This window comes from Anguilla rostrata, chromosome 12, assembly GCF_018555375.3.
Source record: "Anguilla rostrata isolate EN2019 chromosome 12, ASM1855537v3, whole genome shotgun sequence".
Lineage (NCBI taxonomy): Eukaryota > Metazoa > Chordata > Actinopteri > Anguilliformes > Anguillidae > Anguilla > Anguilla rostrata.
Window position 1 is genome coordinate 16,075,580 of NC_057944.1, and position 21,271 is coordinate 16,096,850.

Consider the following 21,271-nt stretch of genomic DNA (forward strand, 5'->3'; position numbering starts at 1 on the left):
AGAAAGAACAAATGGGAATAAAAGATTTATAATGATTGTTATCAGGGTTTAACTAGTGACCTTAATGAAGTTCCCAAATGGCTTCCACTCAGCACTCCTTTGTGGAAAAATTACCCACCATCCATAGTGCGGCCATTCACAATGAATGGAAGATTTGCCAATTTTTGCTACCATTCATTTTTTGCAAGTGCTACAGCTCATGCTAGCACCTGACCAGTCTCTGCTAAAACCATCCCTGCTGGCACCAATGCTGCATTTCGTTTATGCCATGGCTGTAGCAAGAAGGCCGTGCCTCAGAACTGTGGGCCACACAAACAAGGTGCTTAAATATATTGCCACTGGACACTGGGTACCTCCGACAATGGTTGAAGTACGGTGTTTTCTACAGTAGCTGTCAGCTTCGGTCTCTACAAACAAGCAGAGACATCAGACCCTTGCTGGCAACAGATATTCACACACTCTGAGGAAAATCGCAAACTTGAAGAGAAACAGATGTAGCCTGCCGATTGTGGCATTAAGTTTATCATTCTCACAACAGTTCAATGATTCAGCAGAACATGCTTTATAACTTGGCATATTGCTGTAACCCTTGCCCATACATTAAAGAAATACCAATTACCACCTCTGCATGATAGAACCATGGAATACAAAAATAACAATGCTTGTTATTAAATTTTTTTAGAAGACCCTCTTCAAAAATTGCTTATAAGGCATATGGCTTAAATTAGGGTCCATGGTCACGGAATGCGCAGCAGGCTGAACTCAAATTTGGCAGGAAAGCAACACTGTTCCACGGCACCATCGCTGGTGAAGTTGGGTTTTGGACAGGTGTCAGGATCCATGAATGCCGGTAAAAATACACCTGCTGCGTATCGTGCACGAATTATTAGCAGACGGTCGGAATCGCAATCATTTGTCTGAAATAGACCGAAAAATTGAATAAAAATCTGGCTTTTCCGATGCCTTTTCCTGTCTCAGAGTGGACTGTCGCACAGTGCAGTAAGTGTCACGTTGCGGAAACGAAGAAAAAAACAAAAAAACAGATGCAGGCTAACCAATGAAACGATTGAGTTCCACTCCACCCTATAATCTAACTTCGCATTCGTTCAGATGCGGTAAATGCTGACATTTGAGCCCCGAGAGAAAACTGAAAACACAGAACCACAGATATTGTTGCTCGTCGTCATAAACTATGGAGACTTACGTTAAATTAAACACCAATGCAGCCATGCCTGTCGTGGGCCTGGGAACATGGAGGGTAAGGGGTAGGTTGTATTCACAGAACTGGTTTTATTCCAGTTTGGATTCATTTATCCCAGCGGCATGCCACTGTTTATGCTTCTTACAGCTGTTGATACTTCCATTACTGTTGGGTTTACTTTCCCTTAATGTTTGTGTGCTAAATAGAGTTACATTTGTTTTCACCAATGTTTTATGTTAATTTTACCATGAGATTCACTAGCTGAACGACAGATGATTTTTCTCAGAGTGTGAGCGATTCTGACAGTTTGGGTCAGACCTTATTTTCGACAGAAAACGAAATTCCTATGGGGAAAATGAATTGGAAATTTGCCGAGGGAACCCGTGGCGGAAGAAACGAGAGTTGGCTTACAAAAAGACGTAATCATTGTAACACTCAAAGACGGGTTTATAAAGTATCGTAGTAACGTGGTTTAGCTGCATTTTAAGTTTGGTAAAGTGATGATTTCAGCATGCAAGTGGAATTCCGTCATCCCCAGCCAGTCTGCTAGTCCCGAAATTTAGTGTTTTCCTCGCCGCTGTGCACATGCTGATATTTGAAGTTGTAGGCACTGCGAAAGCGGAATATGGAAGTTTTATCGATCATATTTGACCCGGGCAATAAAAACAAATTCCTGAAACATCTATACTTGTACAACTTGTGCCACACACAGCCTATAAAGAAGACCACTTATATAAACATTCTTGGTAAACTTTCTTCTAAACTGCTACAGAATCAAACGTTTCCTGGTCTTAGCCTACCATACTAAATGCTGTAGGCTATTCAGCATTCAACTTGATTTCAGTCTTAACTCTGACGTAAATGCTGTGATTACCAAAATAATTTTCTTTACCGGCATTAGAATGACATATAAAACTATATAAATAATTTGGTCAAAATACACTTCTATCCAGACGTTAATTGTTATAGTTAACAGTGGTGACTTTTGATTGAATATAATCATTCAAATATCGCAATGAAGGCGCACAAGCAAAATGCCATATATAGCAAAAAAAAAAGAAAAAAAAAGACATCAGTATTTTACAGTTTTGACTTTTGTAGTGATGTGAAATGTTCAGTGGTTTCCTGACATAGTTTAATGGTTCCATTACATAGTTTTCATTACAGAAAATGTAAAGCATTACTTTATTGTCAGTCCCTGTTGATATGACAGCAATTTGTGTCCAAAACTAGCAGAAGAAAATGTGGAAAAAATAAACCATCCTAGAAGGGTGGCCAATTAATGATTGGAGCACCCCATAGGACCCATAGATATGTTCCTAGGTATTGATCACTGCAGTAAGTTAAAGATCTCTATATAAAAATGAAAAAATAAATTAAAAACTGACTTTGTGAATTTTTGAAAATGTTTCATATTTTGAACTTTATAGCACCACCATGTGTTATGATTTGGCCAGTACTGTAAAGTTGCCTTTGTGTGACAAGCAATTTATATATACCAAGTTACAAACTGCGTGTGTACCCTAAATATTTTACTGTGCATGTCATGTACAGGAGTGAACCAGCGTAGTTTATAGAGCTGTCAGAAAACTAAAATTAAGGTAATTGAATGGATCAAAAACCTGCACGCAGACCAGCCCTCCAGGACTAGAGTTTTGCACACCTGCTCTACATCATTTGGGTCGGGAGTTGCATGCTTCAGAACTTTGCATTTTCAAGTGCCTGTTACTGTGCACTTGAGGAAGAGTGTTGAACTCTCTTCCTCAGTGCTCTGATGAAGGACTCGGTGTCTGAAACACATCAGCTTCTTTTTGGTTGAATAGACAGTTTTGAACCCAAGGAAGCTCTGGACCAAAATAATTTTATCAATGGAATGATAACATATCAATAAGTCTTTTAATTGTGCAAAAATAGTGTAAATATCTATATTGTATTTTTTGAACAAAGGTGATTTGTTACACCCACGGTAACATCTTGATATGCACCGCCCTCCATAATGTTTTGGGACAAATGGCTTCACAGGTGTTTCTGATTCAGGTGTGCTCAGCTGCTTCCTCTTATACTGCAGGTGTAAGACAGCTTTCAGTATCTATCCTTGATTCAAGGTTTTTGATTGCTTTTGAAGTGTGTTATTGGTGTTTGTCAACACAAGGACCAGTTGTGTCATTGGTCAAGGTCAAGGAAGCCATTATGAGGCTGAGAAATAAGAAAAAACAGTCAGAGACATAGACCAAACCATAGGCTTACTAAAATCAACTGTTCGGAACATCATTAAAAAGAAAGAGAGCACTGGTGAGCTCAGTAATTGCAAAGGGCCTGGAAGTCCAGTCCTCTACAATTGATGACCGAAGAATTCTCACCATACTGAAGAAAAACCCCCAAACACCTGTCCGACAGATCAGAAACACTCTCCAGGAGGCAGGCATGGATGTGTCTGCGATTAATGTCCACAGAAGACTACAGGAATAGAACTACAGAGAAATATTTTTCTTTCATTTTCTCTCCCTCCGTCTGTGTTTAAAGGCCTCTCCTGGACTGGTGTCTGAAGCAATGAAAGTAGCCATTGAGACTGGGTACCGTCACATTGATGGGGCCTTTATCTACCAGAATGAGGCTGAGGTTGGGGATGCCATCTGTGCCATGATAAAGAAAGGGGTGGTGAAAAGGGAAGACCTCTTCATTGTCAGTAAGGTAAACATCTAAGATAGAGATGTCACAGTTCTACCCTTGCCGGTATGGACTTTGGATCTATCCAAGACATAGTTCATTATAAAGTTTTAATTACAATGGTCAAGGTATTGCTGAGCATGTGTAAGCCAGACAATGTTTTGAGTTTTCTGAAAGTGTAAACCAATTAATGAAATGCAACCATTACCAGGCAGCTGTAAATTGTAATTATGGCACAATCCCTGTAAGAAGTTAAAATACCAGGCGGGGCATTGCTGTTGCACTCAGGCAAGATGCTTAAACTGATTTGCGTAATAAATTATCTCGCTGTTAATTGTATGGTATGCAGAAAGAAACATCAGCTATGTAAGTGTCTCTGGATAAGTGCATCTGCTAAGCAAAATAAATTAACCCCAATGTTCTAATTTAAAATATCAAAACAGTATTGTTAACAGGAAAATATATATTTTCACTTTGATGAGTCTTCTGCTCTATTCTGTTTTCTTCTGCATATGTCAGTTAACGAGGCTAAATTAATGGTCATAGCCCTGTTCTTCTACACAGCTGTGGTGCACCTTCCATGAAAAGTCCATGGTGAAGGCTGCCTGTCAGAAGACCCTGAATGACCTGAAGTTGGACTACCTGGACCTTTACCTCATACACTGCCCCATCGGCTTAAAGGTAATCGTAATACTGCCGGTCAGCTAATGACATCATGGCTCTGTGAGCCTGGCCACGCTGAAGTGAGGAAAGTCTGCCTAGCTTCTGTAAACCTTTTCTAGTAAACCCGTGGATAATCATTCATTATCTTATTATTCATTGCAATTCATGATCTCCTACAGATGGATCTCCAGTTGAGTCAATGATTCAGACTGCTGTATTATATGTAAAGCTTGCTGTAAGCAATCAGATTGAGGGTTTTAATATGTTTTGCAAGAAGTAATACAAATTGTAACTTTAATTTCCAAGCACTTGAGATAGGCATTTCCAATTGAAATTCTCCAATACTTGACCCTATGAGAAATACAGCCCTCATGCTTTTAAGTGAAACACTGTGCGACACATTTATATGAATACGTCTCATTGTACCGTAATGCTTAAACGGAATGGTGAAAGTGATGGCAGAGGCCCAGCATGCATTAGAACAGTCACACGGAATGGAAAGCAACATGTTTAGGCAGGAGTGGGTTTTATGGGGGAAATGCTTCAGATACATTAGTATTCAGATTATGTAAGCGATAGATGACAGGGCAGTGGAAGAGGTTTGTGTATAATCCTGTGGGTTTGAAAATAAATGTTTGTCTATTTTGAGGGGGTAGAACATTCTGGGTAGGAATGGAATGTGACAAAGGAGGATCAGTCTAAAACTCCTAATATTGAAATAAATCATGGAAGTATAAGGAATCTAAAAATCCAAATGCACACACAGCGTTGGGCCCTTAGATAGCAGTGTTGAACTTCCCTGAGGGGAGATCTGCCTTGATCTCCCAGCACCAGTACTTCCCCGTGGTCATCGTCTGGCTTCAATGAGGGTAGCTAGCTGTAAATGTCTCTTAAATAAACAACACTTTACACATTTGTTTTAATTTTACCTCAACAAATGTACAATTCCCCCATTACATTCGTAAGCCCAACCCATTACTGCAATCTTGTCCTCCATTTTGGGAGACAAACAAGCAAACAAGCATGTGTCTTCTGAAGCTTCCTTCCAAAGGACATACTCTCTTTGAAAATATTATCATGGGAAAAATGTATTAAAATTGATGAACTAATTTGTCACTGCAGGCTGGAGATGACCTGTTTCCTCAGGATGAGAACGAAAAAATGCTATGTGACGACACCAACTTTTTAGACACCTGGGAGGTAAAATAATTCACCCTTCACTGTCATCTTGTTTTTGATTAAAATAAAACATGTCATATATATAAAAGATTTGGTCAAGTTAATTTTATATAAATAATGTGTTATAAATCTGAATGTTTGGCGTCTCTGATGTTGAAACAATGAAACTTATTCAAATGCAGTGCATGACATCAACGATAAATGCTGTTGTTCTATAGGGTATGGAAGAGCTGGTAGATGCAGGGATGGTCAAAGCCATTGGAGTCTCGAACTTCAACCATGAACAGATTGAGGCCATACTGAACAAACCAGGCCTCAAATACAAGCCTGCCAATAACCAGGTAGAGTCTGAAGTGAAAAGGGTACAGACAGGAAGAATTTCCTCAGGCTGGACACAAACTGATTTTCACAGCTTTCTATTGGTCTGTAGGTCCGCTCAGTTTAAGCCCAGGCCCTCAGTGGTATTATCTGCATAAGAAATCTGCCACCTGTCATTCTGCCGCCTGTTTCCCAGGGGCAGTGCTGTAATGGAATAATATATCATTATTCCAATGATCTCTTGGGACTGTCGATTTTTCTTAAACAATAACAATTCTCCTGCATTCTTTTCAACTTACTCCCACTAAGATTTATGCATGCGAGTGCAAGAGGTGAATGCACTTTCTCCTACACTGTAAAAGAAATAAAATAAAATACAAATTCAACATTTTAAAAAATGTAAGGAATCTGCCATACCACTAAAGCTGATTTGACTATTAAATTTGAATCTGAGAGTGAGAAACCATACAGGAAAATGACATGGATATACTGTTACATGGCCCTGGTCGGTTCTGGTTTCTTTTTATTGCCAATTCTTTAAATTACCATTGTTATAAAAATAAAATAAAAACTACTTCTCACTGCTTGATATTTGTTTATATGCGTTTTCTTTTGGTGTTTGCTAATGATGCCAGTCCCCCAGTAGCAGTAGCTCAATGACCTTTGTGTAGTGTAGTGTATGTAGTGACAGAGCGGAGCTCACCTCATGCTACGTGTTCCCCTTCAGATTGAGTGCCACCCTTTCCTGACCCAGGAGAAGCTGATCAGCTACTGTCACTCCAAAGGCATCACTGTGACCGCGTACAGCCCCCTGGGCTCCCCGGACAGACCTTTGTGAGCACATGTTCTGGGGACACACCTGTCCCGAGCTCAGCCTTCGGGGTAAATATTTAAATGACACGGCATCCTTTCTGTTTCTGCAGTGCAGTTGCTGGAGAGCCATCTCTGCTGGAGGACCCAAAGATCAAGGCCATAGCTGACAAGTACAGGAGGACCACAGCACAGGTAGAGTAAATGTTAATGATGTACTGCTGGGGTGAACTAATACACAGTGCTCACAGACTGTGGGAATTTACAGTAAGAGCCTGTCCAAGGGAATATTATTATTTAATAATATTATACAGAATAATTAAAACTCTGTATACAACTGGACCTCAGTGTACATTAATTTACCAGTTGCTCTTGTCTAAAAGTAGATTAGTGCTTAGCTAAATCAAAGAAGAACGTGCCAGTAGCAAGTGCTATGGCAAATACCAAAATTGGCTTAAGATAAACTGTACGCAAAATCTTGTGTTCTTCCTAATCTAATCAGTGTGTGTGGTATGCAAAAAGGGTCAGGAATCTCACCTCTGACCCAAAATCTAATTGTTTGAATTACATGCCCAGGTTGGAAACGGTGGTCAGTTTAGTCACATGGGGCCAGGTTTGCTAAGCCTTTTACGACTGTTTTCAGATGCAGATATGATGCATTCTGCCCAGGAAACGCACATCTCGTATCAGAGCGGCACACGGATTCGAAGTGCAGTACGAGTGCGATTTACGAGAGTCATCACTAAGAGCACTTCTCTCCTTAATGCATATGCATTTAAGGGAGGATCGTGAAAATAACAGGCAGAGTAATAAGAAGTGTGGCTGATAATGTATTCCGTTGAATTCACAAAAGTTTGCACAATTAACAAGGGTCGATTTTTGCGTGAAATTTCTCTACCTCTAAAGAGCAGGCGTGAGTAATTGCCAGCACAGCTGGAATACTGTATACACATTTTGAGGGGATGCATATAAACTCTGTAAACGTTAACACTGGACATTTTACTGTGTATTCAATGCACTAAACATGAGTTTTTAAAAAAAATTTTAAGCTGCACATGTTAAGCTCTGCCTCATACACAAAATGTGAGTAGTAGGCAGTACCATTGGCTGATTGTGTAATCAGCTGTAGCCTTGTTAAGTAAGACATTAATTTCAGGCAGTCCTCAATTTGTGCTGCAGGTTTTAAGTACATAAATGTGATCCATGGTTTTCTACTGTGGTTGTTCCTGAAAACAGGTCCTGATCCGGTTCCATGTCCAGAGGAACGTGGTCGTTATTCCCAAGTCCGCCACGCCTCACCGCATTAAGGAGAACTTCCAGGTAACAACTTTACCTCAGACCCAAGTGCAGGAGACCGGCATTCCAGGCAGGGTGGGGGGTGCATGAGTCAGGAAATCCTTTACCAGAATTTCTTCCAGTTATGTGGAGGAAAGGTTTTACTGGCATTACTGACATGTAGCAGACACTCTTATTCAGAGTGACTGAAACAACTTTCTTCATTTTTACGTAGTGTCCATTTTTACAGCTGGGTATATCTTGAAGCAATTCAGCTTATGTACCTTGCTCAAGGGTACAACAGCAGGGTCCTACCTGGGAATTGAACCTGCAACCTTTGGGTTACAAGCTCAGTTCCCTACTCATTATATTACATTACGTTTGCAGATCTTTGACTTTGAGCTCAGCGAGGAAGACATGGCTACTCTAATGAGCTTCAACAGAAACTGGAGAGCCTTTACCATCAGCTGGTGAGCATGGATTTCAGTGGATCGCGCCAATGCTCACCTCTCAATTTACATCTATATTTAACCATATATGCTCAGAAACCCTGCGGCCCCTCAAATTTTTCTACTCCCCACCTGATGTGTATTCTTTTTGTTTCAGGGGGGTAGACCATAAAGACTACCCATTCAAAGCTGAGTACTGAGCTCTCTGTCTGCCACTTAAGGAGGACGGATCCATACCATTGTGCTGATCTCACTGCCATCTCCACTCTGCATCAGTGCTTGATTCACATAGCGTCGAGTGTACTGGAATGATTACTTCAAACTGTTCAAAAGCTGGCTAAACTTTGTTTCCACCAACATATTTTAGCGTTTACATTTATATTTACATTTATTTACTCATATCCCATGCATGAATATGTGACGGGTGCTGGAGGAAAGGTCCGCAAGTCGCAAATCTTGAAATCGTGCTAGGAGGCAAAAAAGGTTTTTTTAAAAAAATTTTTTTTACCGTTTTCCTTTTTTTTTCTCCATATTACGAAAGTTAAAGTGTTGAAGAAGTCACTCAATAGAATAAACAACATTTTTAGGATCACTAAATACTCATAATTTGTCAGCAAAGTCGGCTTGTTTTAGTGATTCTTACAGCTGGGTTTGGGGGTGCAGTTTAATTAGCATGTTTGGGTTCGTTGGCTATTGTAACTTAGTTTCGGTCAAGCCACCGCCCATAAATAAAGCCGCGTGGTAGTAGCCTATGTTTGTTTACTGTGTGAGGTTGCTACAATGGCGGATGCTCAATCAGTAGGTGAGAGTATAAGCTTTCTAACGATGTATAACATGTCTAATTTTGCTTTTGGAATAGCGTTTTATAGGTCAGCGTAACCGAACATTTTCTTACCATGGCATTCACTCTATGGGAGCATTAAAAGACGTTGCACCTAACGGACCCTTGTTTCTGGACCCTTAGCTATTTTAGACCACTGTTAATAATTTAGACATTTTGGGTAGATTTGGAGATGCTGGGTACACTGCTTAGTTTTTGCTTCATAGATCTTTAGTAGTTCTACATATCCACCCTTAGATTTTACGAACTTGTGGTCAAGAAGTTTTTGATCCAGGACATGTATACTTTAACCCACAATCTCCCAGTATTTCATTGCGAACTAAAAAAGGAGCAAATTCATTTTAGATTTTTTGCCTTGACCATTGCATTTGTGGCACTTTATTTCTTACAAAATTATGAATATAAAGTAATCTAAGCTAGTATTGCAAATGGTACAAATATATTGCTTCATTTAAGACATTTTTCTAGTCTGTGGTGTTTACATCTGGAGTTATAACACTTTAAATAGGGTAACTCTAAATGGGCAAGGATTGACAGGTACTGGGGGGAGTGGGGGAGTGGTTGGGGTGGAGTTAACTAGTTATTGTTCCCACCCATTATCTCCCTGTGAGAAGTGTGAAAAGTTCAAGATCTTTCAAGGGGATTTTCTCTGCTACTTGATTTTAGGAGTACCAACATTCAAATAAGCATATCTTCTTCAACTATTTTCAGATTTCAAATGTATGACACATCATTTGAAAGCTTATAATATGCACTTTCATAATCTGCAAAAAACTGAAAAATGACCTTGCTCTACTTGAGGACCAAAACACCAGCACCTGTCACATATAGGCCTTTAAAAAACATTCCTCAGATCTTCCATAAACTATGTTAATAAAAATGTCTGAACTATATTTTCTTGGGCTTCTGTGATTCCTTGACGCTGTAAATGCATCGATTTGCATATTCATGGTCGATGCGTGAGTTTTTTCTTTGTAATACCTTTTCAATCCAAGAAAATGCCTTGCTTCGAACCAGTAGTGATAAGGAGCTTTTTGGTTAACAACAGAAATAGATGTTAGTTACTTGTGACAACATTGCATAATACAGATTGGTGCCATTAGCTATAAGGTTCACTCATTTGCCATTACTATGGCACTGACATCCAAAATAGGCCCAAGTAGTTCCTAGTTGTGGCAAAACATTTAGACACCAAGAAACCCTCTAACCCAAAAAGCAAAAAAAAAAAAATCTGTTCTGGCAGCTCCCTAAGACACTTTATTTTGGTTTTTCCTTAAATTCGCCCGTCTGTATGTGGCTGTAGCAATGCTGCCAACTACCATCTGTGGTACTCTACTGTTAGCCAAGGTTTAGCTAAGTTCATGCAGTTCTGTTAAACACAACTTTAAGGAAAATGCATCATTATACTTTGATATAGTTTGTTAACTTAGTCTTGCATTGGTCAAACTTATCATAGACCTATAAAGATGTTAATTAAACAGCATGCATAGGCTACCTTTCTCCCGTCGGTGTCCAGCACTTAATAATGATTTCTACCGAAAACCGCCAGAGCTTTACCCTTAGTACCTCCCCATAAGCCAGAAATAAATGATCTCATAGGTAGAGTTACTTAACTTTACCAATCAAGTGCAATCTGTCCGTCAACAAGCTAGATATTGCTGTCCATGAGCGAGTGTGACGGACATTATTTTAACTATTTACAGTGATTTTAATTGACTTGACATAATATCAGCCAGGGCTACACTTCATCAAGAATGGTTACATGCCCATCCTTGTCTCTTTTCTTAAGTTAACTGATTGACATAGGATATTTCAGATATTCCACAAAAAAGAGGGAAACCATGCTTTATATAATGCTTGTTCAATTGTTTTTTTCTTCACAGCACAGTTGAGATATCTTGCTGTATTGTGTGAATGAACGCAAGTCGGTATGAATCTAATCTTTACTTTAGGAGCAATTTCCAACCGGGGAAGAGATTTAAATTTACAGTATATATTGGCTTTCTGAGCAATCCAATGTACCGCACTTTATAGCCATTGTTAAAACCCTGCAGAGCGCAACATTTTTTCTTTCTCAGATTTTAAAAAAAGAAAACCCAACTGCCACTGCCTCTTTTCACGCCCACTGAACAACTGCCTCCTATAGCCCAGGAGGAATAAAGAACGGCTGGAAGTGCAGTGTGCTGGCAGGATGTCGCTGCACTTTAAAGTGGCTCCATTATGTGGGGGCATGTCCACTCTGTGCTTGCAGACCTGCACAGCCTCCATTATGGACCAGATACGTTTTTTCAAGAGGCACTCAAAGACAAGACATTTCCAGGCCGGCCTGCTGGCTGTGGACCCTCTCCTCTTGGGCTGAGGTCATGCTGTCACCTGGAGTCAAAAAAAAAACACCAAAATCTTTCATTAATTTCCATGAAAAACGAGACACTGGGAAATTAGTGGATGAGAAAGGAATCGCCATTGGTGGCTCGTTTGTCTGCTATCAGAGTGTGTGAGCGTGTAGGAAAGCCACTCAAAGGCGTAAAATCCCTTGTTTATTTGTGTGGAGCTCTTAATCTCATCCACAAAAGCTGAAAGGCCAGCAATGGCGGGCCTCAAAATGAGGTGTGGAGGATGAAGTGAATCAGCCCTCACCCCCAGAGAGCAGAGTTTACTCCATCCTGAATGGCTGGGCTCCTAAGGGGCTTGTCTACTGAGTGGCTCAGTCATTGTGAGCTTAGGTTGGGCCCTTAAAGCGGCATGTTCAAGTCTCGATCATATCATTAGCCTGCCATGACCAGTGGTCTCCAATGGCTGGACCCAATTGGGGTAGGGTGTGGACAGGGGTTCTGGGTTACTGATTCATTATTTCCTCAGTGCTCTTCTATAGACTGTGTTACACACTGTATAGCCTGCAGTGTAGCAAACGTATTTGTGGGTGCAGGGGTGCCTCCAGGGATTTTGGGCCCCATGAAAGGATCTTTCACCATCCCAGGCCACCCATCCCTGCACAATTACTGTAACCACACCATATATTTTGAGGGTTCCTGTCAGTCAGGTCTCCCCATACAGCACCGCTGTGTGGGTGATTGGGTCAGAGGAGTGCGTCTACTTCAGTGTTCCTTATACAGCTGCAGCCAACACAGTGGTGAGGCACAGTTAAAAATTAAAAATTGGGGGGGAAAAAATCAGGGAAGCCTAAAAACACATAATACAAATCTCCATCTCTTTGTGCCTCAAAACAGGGTAATGATAATGCTGTCCCCTGTGATGGGCAGCACTGGACCATCACGTATTGGAAATGGGGGGCAAAATCTCATTCCGATAGCTTAAGCTCTCACTCAGCTCAGCTGAAAATCCTCTTGGAATGAGAAAGGCAGAGAGGGAGTGTGTAGCTGGTGATGTCCTCTTTGTTCACGTGCGGATTGGATGTGGGGCACTGCTGCAGGATTGTGGCTTTTTGAAATGCTTTTGAACTGCTGAGCCCCAGCAGACCCCGCCATTTGGCAGCAGTGCACACGCGTTTAGTGTAGACCAATACATCCAAAATAAACCACTGCTGTGAGGGAGAAAGAGAGAGAGAGAGAGAGAGGCGGGGGGTAGGGAGAAAGAGAAATAGGAGGGGTATAGAAAGAAAAGAGGAGAGAGATTGGGAGAGGGTTGGGTACAGAGAAGGGGACAGAGAGAAAAAAATAAGCAAGTAAGAGGAGGAAGGGGTGAGGGAATAGAAAGGGGGGGGACTCCTCCATAATCGGCATCATTCATCTCTCGGTCAGCTGCCATCCATCATGAGGGGAGGGGTATGTGTACGTGTGTGCACACGTGTGTGAAGGGTCTGAAGGATTTAAAGGTCCTTCTCCGGACGACAGCATTGAAGTATCCACAATGAGGATGTTTTACATTTAAATTTAGATTTTCATTGTCCGTGAATAACTGTGAGTTATGAGCCGTCTGTAAAAAGGTGAAAGCAGGTGGTTCTCACAACACTGAGGCCGCATGGCAGGAAAACAATGATTTTTATCCACGGGAGGAACGCCGGCTGTTTACTAATGCAGGGCTTTCATTTTGCTCACGCCGTCACTGGTGAACCAGTGAACTCGGAAGGTTGACACGGGAGGCTATTTTTGGATGATTATTCATAAATGTGGCCACCATCCTCTCACACGCTGATTAAAAAAGACATACCATTTCCTGCCAGAGGCAAGCATTTGTCTCGTTGTGGAAATTTTTTTTTTTTGCCTTGGGCTTTACGTTCTTATTAGCAACAAGCGCTGCTTAATTATTCCGCGGCAGGAATGGCAACCCCTGCTGTCAGACAGTCGGCGCGTAGCCGTTCCGTCTGCTTGTTGGGTTGAGTTCTGCTCCCCTCGGTTTGGCTGAGGGCCCCGGTGCGGTGTACCCGCCCACGGGATGTGGTTTCGGGCTCGTCAGCCGCATTAGCCTGTCTGTCAGAGCAGCAGCAGCTGCTCCAGCGACGTGCATCCCGCGGCCCGCACCCCCACCTGGGCGCTCCCCTCTGGGGACGGGAAGCACGGGAAGCAGGATCCGTACCTGAGCGCAAAACACCACGGGCACGCGCCGGCCACGCTGCGGGTCCTTCTGGGGTCCCGTGTGCCCGCAGCAGAGGCCGTCGGAAGGGAAGGACTCTGGAATTTGTCAGAGATCATCAGGCAGATGCCTTGTCACAGTCACCCTGTCAGAAACAAAGTCATCATCTACCTCGCTGTAAACGAAGGTAATGTTCTGCGTCACCACGTTCTGAAAGCTCGGGCCCCTCCTGCTCTTGGGGGAGGCAGAGAGCGCAGGAACCTTTTGTCTAAGAATGAGAAAGGAGCTGTTCTCTCTCTTTTTTGAAGCCACTAATCCTTTCATTCGGATTTTTTTTCCCCCTGTGGTTTTTGTGATAATGGATGTAATTATGTGACCGAAACAGCAGAGGGATTGTGGGCACGGCACACCTCTCCATTCTGTGCTGTTGTTTATGTTCCTGCACGAAACCTTGTGTTCTGTATACTTAGTGGCGCCTATGGAACTGTTAGCCTGGGTTCAAATATACCCAAGACAATACTGGGATTTCAAAGCAATGCAAAAATAAAATGTATGCAAAAATACTCCAATAAATATGATGTTTATCACAATTCTGAATATAAACAATATATATGTTATTAGTTGCCATTTACCTCGGCTAGATAAAATTTAAATACAATGAAATTGTCATTCATTTTTTGTAATAACGCAGTTGTGTAAAAAAATCCACTATAATGGAGGCATGGGGGGCATAAATCATGTTTATTAGAAAAAATTAAATGAAACAAGGTTTTCATGCAGTAGATTATTGATATGTATTGCTTTGAACATAAATAAAGCAAATACAGATGATGAACAATCAACAGCAACACAAAACAAGAACCTAATGTACACTGGTTTAGTCATTGGTTATGAAATGTAGGCTCTCTCTCAAAAGTGTCATTTCTCTTTTATGAAAATGTCTATATGGCTCAGTTTTACCCGAAGCAAACAGAAGGGTTAAGTGATGGATTTACAGGTGGGCTGAGGCTGTGGAAGAGGTCCTGCTGCAGACTGCTGTAGAGCCATTTGTGAGGAATGCTATGCTTCGTTATTGTTGTTCCACAGCTCTGAGCTGGGACAGGTCTCTGGGGTGGGAAAGGTTACAGTTCCCAACCGGTCCAATAATAGCTTGGACGAACTCTGCATTTGTGCTGAACCACTGACGTGTTTTTCCTCACCTTTGTCTATCCAGCTACAGTCAGCATTAAAGATTAGGGTTGTCTGGGCTTTGATGTGCGACGTGCTACCATGACAAGTTCTCTCAGCAGTGATGAATCTGGGACAAATGCCCCACGTACTGCTGGAAAAAGCCAACTTCTTAGTGGCTTGGAAGAGTTATTTTGCGGTTTGTTTACTTTGATGGTGGTCTGCAATAAAAACACTGGTGGGGGGGGATAAAATGTCAGGGCACTGATGTGGCATTTCAGTCATCACAGGTAAAGGGCAGGAATAGTTAGGGATGAGGGGGCAGCAGCAAGACTGCAATCAGCTGCAGAAGACACACCGCTCCTGCCCAGCAGCCCTTGGATACAAATGGTCACCTCAATTAATATTTCCCATCAGTCTCTGAGTCACTCACCACAGGAAGTCAGAATTCGAGAGTTCTGATGAAGACTCTTGAAAATCACATTAATGCCTTTGCCTTCTGTTGTAGCATGACCAGCTTGAAAATGAACATTAAAAAATAAACCTGAGGTAAAAAGATGAAGGAATTTGAAGGAATTTACAGAAGGACATGGTAATGCAGGGCATATCTAGCAGTGCCTGACTGTCAATCTTCAATCCGCACAGTTTAGGTGATAGCATACAGATGTATATCAGAGTGATCTGAGGACTGCAGTCTGTTCTCATTTCCTTTCAAATCAACAGAGGAATGACCTGCATTTCATCCACATGCAATAACGGCAAAGGTAGTATTCACAGAGGTCTGATGTCCTATCAGATATGGCAGGAGATGAGGGTAGGTTTAGCCCATAGAATGATACGGAAATGATGAGAAAGAGCACACATATTCATGTCATCTCTTATTCTGTGCTGTTGTTACAGAGACCACAAAAATTGTTTTGTTTTTTGTTGTTGATTACATTGCAATTTGATTTTCACAAGATAAGAAATATGAAATGCTGGCCAGCCAAATGAGAAATGGCAAGTGCGCATTTCGCCTCCATTTTCTAGAAGTCAGTATCTGTTCTTACTTATAACCCTGAATGGTTGCCGTGAAGCCTCCATCACAGACACCAGCGTACAGCCATGGCGCTGGCCTTGCTATTGTTAGTCAGCAGCTTCGTCCTACAGCTGGCTGGCTATTAGAAATAATGAACATCTGAGCTCAAAATTGCACACAAGCCTGCAAGCAATCTGTGGGAATGGGTGTCAAAGCTGACGGCAGATCTCAGAGAAGGGCCTGTGTTTTTAAGTAAATACAGGGTCCGAAATCTAGATACATCTAGGGGTACGTTTTATAAGACTTCAATTGGGAGGAGAAAGCAGTCAGTAACCAGGGAAACTAAAGGTGCTCACCGAGGGAACATTGCGATACCATCGGCAGCCGTCTTGATTACAGACATATACATCAGCTTCTCATCAGCGCTGAAGGGTGGAAGGACAGCAGTGTGTGAGGTGAGAGCTTCATCATGCACACTTCACGTTAATAACATTACTTTATCTGGGGAAACTCCATTTCCTTCAAGTGAATTTTCTATTTCCTTGCAGTCAAAATGCAAGTTACATTTTGGATGTACTTTTCAGCATTTAGTAGATAGTTTAATCCAGAATGACTCACATAGACTAAGTGTATAAAAATGTCAAATAGCCGATTCCAGTTCATTCAAATCTGAGTAAGATAATTACAATTATCATTTACTCATTGCAAAAAGAAATGATATTTGAAGATTTTCAATGTACAAAAATGACCATAAGTAATCAATCCAGACTCGCAAAATTTAGGCCCACCATTAAAAGTATTGATATCAGAATTAGGCCAAGTTACAAGAAACAATATTGGCCATCTTAGCACACACAAATGAAACAAGCTGTATTAATTTATGTTTTTATTCAGATGTTGTATCCTGTAAGAAAATGCAGGTTTTGTGGATATTGTAGTGAAAATCAGCAGCTCTGAGTCTGAGTGATTGCTGCAATATTCTCAGTAAAAGTCTACTGTAATTGAGTAATTCACCTTTTTCAATAAATAATACACTACCAGAGCAAGATTCTTGTCAAAAATGTTGTCAAATTACTCAGTTTTATATACATTTTTCAAAACAAGATATTATGTATATTTTTTTAATGTGCGCGTCTGCATTTATGTTCCTACACATTTATTGCCACCATACATATCCACATAAGCATATGCATTCATGTATGCATACACAGGACACATATGCACAGAAAAAAACTAGTACTCGCATGCTTTCAGTTAAATGTTTTCTCTCCTCTCCCCAGGACCATATTAGAGATGCTTTTAGTTTGTAAACCCAAATCCCTGGAGTACCATGCTCCTTCCTGACCTTCGATTCACCTCAGCATACAACACATACCCTCACCCTCGATGGACTGCTCAATCCCCAGGGGAAGGTCAAAGTTCACAGACCGGATCCTTATTTTTCATTACACTTCATAATGCTTCCTTAGACCCTGGAGGTTCCACAGATAAATCTGGGCAGTTCGCAGCAAAAAAAAAAAAAAAAAAACAAAAACATAAATTTCCTGAGCAAAAGCAGGCAGCGGTGGAGAGTGTTATTAGCGGGTATTTCAGGGTGAGGAGACATAACTCTCTCCCATCTTCTGCCATTAGTCTGGAGCCAGGTGTGCCCAGAATCATTTTATCCTCCTCATTCAAATATCACCACGAAACCACCGCTCAACCTCCAATCAAATTCAAATGTCCATTCGCATATTTACAGTCATAATAACAATCAATCCGAGTCATACATCTCCTTTATTATTCCGGATGGCAGCCGCGTTACTGCAGGTGAAACGCAGCACAGGCGAATATCATCAGGAGCGACGCGGCGCTCGGAGGCCGTTCAGCGGCAGCCGCCCGTGGATGGCCTGATTTACTGCAGCCGTAAAAGATTCAGTGCTATTGTTAAAAGAGCAATATATCAAATGCCAGCCGATCCGTAAAAAGGATCAAATAGCAATTATATCTATTCTGCCTTTGGAAAGACCGTGGTTCACTTTTCCATGAGTGAGTTTCGAACAACAGTCTTGGGTTACCGAGAGGCAAAAAGGGATTAAAAGTGCATCGCTGTAATTGTGTATCTTTAATGCCCTGGGTGCACAGGGACCTCTCCAGATACAATGCACTCTGAGGCAAAGGCAGTCAGTGACCTTCAAACAGTGGATCAGGAGACCTTCCCTGTGTATGACACTCACAGGATTTGAACCAATGGCAATTAAAATGAAAACCGCTAATTTGCAGCTCATTGTTTTTTTCTTGCATGCAATACATTACTATTTAAATTGTGTTTAACATGACATTTTAATTTATTTTTATTTAATTAATTTAATAAATTAATGACAGCATGGTTCAAATGAAAAAACACTTGATTTCCTTTGTTGCTATCAACATGTTAGCGTAAACAAATCCATCACCAGGATCTGTTGTGACAGGGAGTCTCACTGACCAAAGCTCAACTCACAGCACAACAGCATCATCCAGGGAGGGTTTTTGTCAGAACGGTTTTCCCCACCTCATCACACAAGAGAGGCACATCTGGTCACTCAGGTGTCTACAGTTTGCTTGCACCAGCTGTTTATGCATAAGTGTAGCCTTTCAATGCAATGACTTCACAACCCAGCTTGACTACAGAACCAAACGCCACGGTAGCCAAATCTAACAACACATCACAGTGATGGGAGGGGCTTACAAATGTGATTAGGCCAATCAAATTAAGGCGAAAGTAAAATTGGGCATAAGATGGTAAAATTATTTAGCCCATAATGTTTTTTTTATTAAAAAATATATATATTTTACTTGACATTAATGTGACTTTTATTTGATATAAAATGACCATGCTACCCCTTTAACCCCAAATAGATCAATAAGAATCCTGACAAGGGCAGGCCTGTTAATCAGGAGCAGTTGTCTGAGAACAACTGTCATCTTAATGAGGTCTCAGCATTCATTTAAAAGTCAGCAGTCACCAATGCTGTGTGAACAGACAGATGGTGCGAATGTGAGTCAGGCTTCGAGCTCAGCCTCCCTTCCCTCTAAAGCAGTGAACTCCTCAGATCAAATTCCAATAGATCCATAACTGTTTTATGAGCAAGCTGCAAGACACATGCAGAAGGCACAGCGTACCGCTGGCCCCAGTTCTCTCATTCACCATAACCTCATTCGCCCTTTCAGGGCCCTGCACACATTTCCCAGTGGCTCCACCCACATTTGATATTATGGATGTGCAAACAGTGGAACCGGTAGCCATCATGAAGGTGGGAAAACACAGAAGGTGGGCCTGATAACACTATAAGCATTAAGACTGTGAGATTTTACACAGGTTCTTGGTAAATGCAGAATTTATTTATTTATTTTTGCTGCCAGTTTCTATCCAAAATGTACCAAGTTTATTTCCAATGGTGGACACTTTTCAGCGAAAACATCTTAGTTTGTATTCTTGCAGGGATCACACCTTGAAACATCCCAAGCTGAAGCCATCAGGTAAAATCTGGGAATCATATGGAGAGTGTGTTGTGTGTCTCAGGACTCAGCGTTCTTGGTGTGAATTGTATCTCGCATGAACACTAACCCTCAGAGGGGCACAGATAACAGGGCGGTCTGTGGTTGATTGCGCTCGCCTTTTATTTTATTTTATTTTATTTAACCTTTACTTAACCAGGAAAAAAAACCCACTAAGATTGAAATCTCTTTTGCAAGACGAACCTGCCATAAAACACAAAGTTACAATGGTACACAAGACAGTAGACAAACAAGTTGCAGACATCACGTGGAGAAAGTGAAAGCAGTGTAACAGTCATTACAAGTAGTGCAGAGGTTAAAAACAGGGATTTCGTATTGGGTCATATAGGGAAACTGACAAGTTTAGTGAGATTTAGAGTTGCAAATACCTTTGAAGGGATCAGGAGTTAACAAATCCCAATTTAAATCGCCCATTAAAACAAACGCCTTGTCATTAAACTCAGCCAATAAATCACGCAAGGACGAAATCGCATCTCTTGAAGCCGAGGGAGTCTTATAACAGCCTAATAGTGTAAACTGAGAATCATTAGTTAAATAAACATTACCAGCAAAAAACTCGAGCTACTTCAGTATCGATATGGATTTTATCACCATAACATTAAATTTAGATGGTGGTACATATAGCAACCCTCCCTCCCTGATCTAAAAACATTATAACCGTCTAGGCTAATAGCGCCATCTGGGATAGATTTGTTAAACCAGGATTCAGACAGGCCCAACACATCAGCATCAGAAGTATGGACCCAGACATTTACAAGATCCAGTTCAGGAATCAGACATCTCATATTCATATGCAAAAGACCATGTTTTATCTTAAAATCATCAGGTGTTGACAAACTACCGAGATCAGTACCAGTCCCGGGATTAGTTTTAATATTTCCAGAAAGTAAAAGTAAAAGAACAATTAAGAGTCTAGGTCCTAGTCCTTTTAACCCTATCACCAGGCGTATCATTATTAGAGACATAAGGACTGGGAATGGACTCAGCTTGTACAATAGGCCTAAATCTTTTAAAATCACAAAATTTGGAGGTAGAACAAAAATGGGAAATCAAACATGCTATGTTCAAACCTCGTAATTTTGTTAAATATAGACAGACGTGCACAGTATTAGATGATGCAGGAAAGTATTCTGGAGTTTACACGTTTCATTTAAACATGTAGAAGATTGCTACCATATCCTAAACAGAGGTAGCCTAGCATGAACCGATGGAGAGGATGTGAGCCAGTAGGAGTCCAATCGCAAACTGCGTTGCAGTATCATGATTTAGCAGACTACCAAATAAAAAATGTAATCTGCGTCCTGCCGAAAGTGAACACAATAAATGGTAACCTACCCAGAGCAATAAGATCACACACAGCAGGTATAACTCATTTGCCAGAGACTGGATGCGGCGTCGCATTAAGAAATGAATTAACACAAAGCAACAACCCCAAGCAGAAAATCAACACGGAGAAAGTTTCAGAGATTACTCACGGGTTAGAAACGCTGGTAGCACAGCAGCCGACGAGCGAATCCACTTGCCAAAGCCCGACTAGCAGTTGCAGCCAGTGCGGCCAAAAATCGGCAGGTGCCCAGTCAATGGCGAAAACACGTCCGATTCCGCTTCCGGAA

At 41.3% G+C, this 21,271-nt stretch overlaps 1 protein-coding gene and 1 long non-coding RNA gene across 3 annotated transcripts in view; one reads left to right on the forward strand and one right to left on the reverse strand.

Annotated features, from left to right (window-relative positions):
• The first annotated feature begins 1,098 nt into the window (after positions 1 to 1,098).
• Positions 1,099 to 10,296, forward strand: LOC135236086 (aldo-keto reductase family 1 member B1-like). 2 transcript variants are annotated; one of them, XM_064302267.1, is made up of 10 exons: positions 1,099 to 1,258; positions 3,725 to 3,892; positions 4,433 to 4,549; positions 5,654 to 5,731; positions 5,929 to 6,051; positions 6,756 to 6,862; positions 6,952 to 7,033; positions 8,075 to 8,158; positions 8,501 to 8,583; positions 8,720 to 10,296. In XM_064302267.1, exons 1-10 carry the CDS (start codon positions 1,193 to 1,195, stop codon positions 8,760 to 8,762), a joined length of 951 nt encoding a protein of 316 aa, XP_064158337.1. In that variant the 5' UTR covers positions 1,099 to 1,192; the 3' UTR covers positions 8,763 to 10,296. The 2 variants fall into 2 exon arrangements, with proteins under 2 accessions (XP_064158337.1, XP_064158338.1); XM_064302268.1 differs by having other exon boundaries at positions 1,114 to 1,265.
• A 124-nt stretch (positions 10,297 to 10,420) lies between these two features.
• Positions 10,421 to 21,271, reverse strand: part of LOC135236088 (uncharacterized) — an 11,231-nt gene continuing 380 nt past the window's right edge. The window contains exons 1-2 of the long non-coding RNA XR_010324511.1: positions 21,134 to 21,271; positions 10,421 to 11,776 (exon numbers count right to left, since the gene is read on the reverse strand). The exon at positions 21,134 to 21,271 is cut by the window's right edge and continues 380 nt beyond it. This is a non-coding gene — a long non-coding RNA (uncharacterized LOC135236088). The remainder of the gene's footprint in view (positions 11,777 to 21,133) is intronic.